This window comes from Vicia villosa, linkage group LG5, assembly GCF_029867415.1.
Source record: "Vicia villosa cultivar HV-30 ecotype Madison, WI linkage group LG5, Vvil1.0, whole genome shotgun sequence".
NCBI classification, from domain to species: domain Eukaryota; kingdom Viridiplantae; phylum Streptophyta; class Magnoliopsida; order Fabales; family Fabaceae; genus Vicia; species Vicia villosa.
In genome coordinates, this window is record NC_081184.1 from 148,008,267 (window position 1) to 148,012,221 (window position 3,955).

Here is a 3,955-nt window from a genome sequence, read left to right on the forward strand (position 1 = left end):
TAAAATAAGAGGATTCAATATAAAAGACCTAATCGTCTTTCTCATCTTAAATTTCATTCTTTTAATTTCTCGTTTCAGAACCAATTTTCTAATGAAAACCCTCTTTTTTTTATTACTTACATTCTCATATAATTCTCTTGTTAAATTACGATTCTCGTGGAGACGGTCTTTTTATTATTACTTCGACGTTATCGACACGGAGGTCATAAGATAACTTACAATTTTATCATTTTAGATGAAATTATTAATTCTCCTAATTTAGTCATTGAAAAATATCTACCAAAATTCTCTCATTTATTTTTCCAAACAATAAATTTAGGTAAAATCATTTAAAAAAATATTTTCCATCATTAAAATCTTTTACTTTTTAAAAAAAGTGTTTTATAAAATAATAAATGAATACTTTGTATTGATATATTCTGATATTAAAATATTTTAATTATTTATATTTAGATTCAAAGATTTTATCTAAGTTTCAATTCAAATTTTGAACTCCCAACTTATATATATTTTTTACTGTAATAAAAAGACTTTAAAGCCCTTACAAATTCTTCAATTATTTCTACTTCATATTCTTTTTTCTTTTAATCTTCTGATTTCTTTTACTTCAAACTCTCAAATAAAACTTTATTTAATATGAATTATACATTCTTATTTCATACTTAAATTTTATTAATTTGAAGTATTATTTAGTCCTCATTTACGGTTCTCTATTAGCCGACGGTTAATTTGTAACTTGCAACAAGCGAACCATGACAGTTAACTAACTTATCATCACCACTAACTTTGTTTCCTTCACCAATTGTTTTCTAAAACAAACACATTCACAATCATGGCCACCACAATTTCACCAACAACATGCTTCATCTTTCTTCCTATAATAATTCTATCGTCATTTTGTCCCATAACAACACTATGTGCCACAGTTCTAGAAGACCTCAAAAACCTACACAAACCACAAGATTTCAACACAACAATCATCAACAACTGCATCAGAAACCCATCTCTCAGATACTGCAACTCCTCTCCCATGATGGACCTTGATGAAATATTCAGACACACTATTGTTGCTAGCCACCTTTGCAATGAATCTAACAACCCCAATTGTGTTGAATCATTCCCTAAAATCGATCTTCGAAACCGACCAAACATTGCTCCTCTTTACTTGTCTTTCACTTTCTTTTGGAAATATTGTCCCTTGACTATTCTATCCATTGATTTCTCAAATAATTCTATAAAGGGTAGTTTTCCAAATGATGTTTTTTTCTGCACACAGATTCAGTCTCTTGATTTGAGTATCAATGAATTCTCTGGTGAAATTCCAATTCAAAGTTTCTCTACATTAACCAACCTCACTTTTCTTAACCTCTCTTATAACAGTTTCTCAGAGAGTGAAATTTCTGATTCACAGTTTTTCAAAAAGTTTAACTCTTCTAGTTTTCTTCATTCTGGTGCTCTCATTGATCACAAAAAGTTTACTATAAAAGCTATCATTCTATTGGTTGGTTTTCCTATTCTTGTCATTTTGATGGTGATTTTCTTAGGATGGCTTTGTTTTCAAAGACCTGATTATCTTCCAAGAATACTTCAAAGAAGTGGGAGATATACATTCACACCAGCAATCCTAAAGTCGGCGACTTTCGGTTTTTCCAACAAGAATTTGATTGGTAAAAGTGAATTTGTTCACATATATAAAGGAGTGTTAAGAGATGGAACTAAAGTGAAAATTGAGATGTATTGGGATGATATATCAAGGGATGGTTATCATGAATTTGTTGAGGAGTGTAAGATTTTGTCTGAGTTAAACCACAAGAACCTTGTTAAGGTACTAGGGTGGTGTAAAGGTAGAAAATTCAGGGCTGTTATAACAGAATGGATAAGAGAAGAAAGTGTGGAAATGTGGCTGTTAGAATCAGGTCCTTCATGGAATCATAGAGTGAAAGTTTTGATGGGAGTTGTTGAATGCATGTTGTATCTGCATGAGGAATGGCCTGAAGTTGATTATGATCTCAAGATAAGTAGTGTTTTGGTACATGATAATGTTGAACCATTGATTTCAAGGTTTCAAGTTGGAGATAGAAACAATAGTAGAAAAAGTAAGAATCTCTACAACTTAATTTTTAATTTCTAATGGCAAAATCATGTTTTGGTGTACACAATTTCTTGAAGACTTTATCCTCCACACTTTCAATTATAAACACAATATAGCATAAACACTTTAAAGTTGAAGGCATCTTAAGGGTCTAATAGGTGTTGGTGTCACACATAGTCACGATACCAACACATTTTTCTTAAATTGTTAGTACTTTCATCATTTTTATATTTGATATTCACATCTGATCGATTATAGATAGAGCTGATAAACGGACATGTCTGTCCCGTTTAGATCTGTCTTGCAAAAGTCTAAGAAAAAACGGGACGTAGCGGACATATTAGAGGACGCGGGTCTAAAATCTTAATTCGTCTTGCAAAAGTCTGGAAAAAAAAAAGAACGAAGCGAACATAGTTGAGATGAGAGTGCATGCCTAGAATCTTGGTCCGCCCTGTGAGAAAATGAGCATGGAGCGGGTATACGGACTTTGCACTTCTAAAAACTAAAAGTTGTAAAAAATTCTTGTCAATACTTGCGCCTAAAAAAAATGGAGCGGAGCGGACATATTAGATTATTCTGATTTTAAAACCTTGATTCGATCCGAAAAAAAAATGCAGGTAAAACGGGCATGTCAGGGGCCTATTTTGCTACCCTAATTATATATGAAGTGTACATTATATTAACAATGAAAAATATATATAATGTGAACCAAGATTTCTTCCTACAGGTTGTTTTTTTTTTTTTTCTTATTCTAATATCTTAAGTGGTAATTTAATTTAACTTTTTTATTGTATTTTAGAAATATGCAAGTTTGGAGTATTTCTGTTAGAGATGATACTAAACAAGAGGGTTCAAGAGGACTTTGATGGAAATGATGCTGGATTTATTAGCTACATGAAAACCCTTCATCCTCCAGACATGCAGCAGATGATTGATGAGAGAATGGATGTTACTGAAACAGCTTTGCATCATGTTAAACAGGTTCTATCCCTGGGATTAATGTGTATAGACCAATCAAACAATGAGAAATTACCAAGCTTGGCACATTTATATAGTATTGTATCAAAGGCCTATAAGGATAGCCTTGTTTTACCATCTGCAAATCATAAAACAACTCATGGAGATAGAGTTAAGGGACACAAGCGCGTTCAGTTCAAATAAGTTGGTATGTATAAGTGGATTTTTTGTTTCTGTTCTAACTTTTGATATGTTGTTTTGATTATGGTTCATTTATTATATTAGTAGTTTTAAGCATGTCTTGCATTGTAGTTTTTTGGCTAACTTATAGCTACACTTGTAATTTGGATTAGTTGAAGCTGTGGTTGATAATTCAACAATCAAACATCAGACTTTAAGGGTGTGTGTTCGAATTTACAACATCTTATTTATTTATCTTTAAAAAAAAGTTGAAATTTAAGTCACTAGACTATTTGGCACGAAAAAAATATATTTATTTATTAATATAAATATACATTTCAGAAAATAATATAAGACATGTTTAGTTTATTTTTATAAAGTTTGTATTTTATATTATGTGAAAGTAGATAGAAGTGTTGTTAGAAGAGAGGTTGAATAAGTGTAAAATAAATATAATGAAAAGAGAAGAATGATTATATGTCGAGTGAATGTCGACGCCTACAACTGCCACTAGCGCCTCTACGCTCACGCCCTCGGACCTGAAGCCGGTATTACCAAGAGACAAGTGACATAATGCTTGAGACCACCACACTTGTCCATGTGACACTTTATCCTCTTTTATTCTTTTGTTGGGTTAATGAACTTAAATCTTTATAAAAGCTTTCAATGTGAGTAAATCTTTTTATGCAGGACTATTTTTCATGCATTCATTAGCATTTACTCACT

At 31.5% G+C, this 3,955-nt stretch overlaps 1 protein-coding gene across 1 annotated transcript; it reads left to right on the plus strand.

Annotated features, from left to right (window-relative positions):
* Positions 1–832: 832 nt before the first annotated feature.
* Positions 833–3,294, plus strand: LOC131607721 (probable LRR receptor-like serine/threonine-protein kinase At4g30520). Its single transcript, XM_058879689.1, has 2 exons — positions 833–2,096; positions 2,892–3,294. The coding sequence occupies exons 1-2, from the start codon at positions 833–835 to the stop codon at positions 3,251–3,253; spliced, it is 1,626 nt and encodes a 541-aa protein (XP_058735672.1). The 3' UTR covers positions 3,254–3,294.
* The last annotated feature ends 661 nt before the right edge of the window (positions 3,295–3,955 follow it).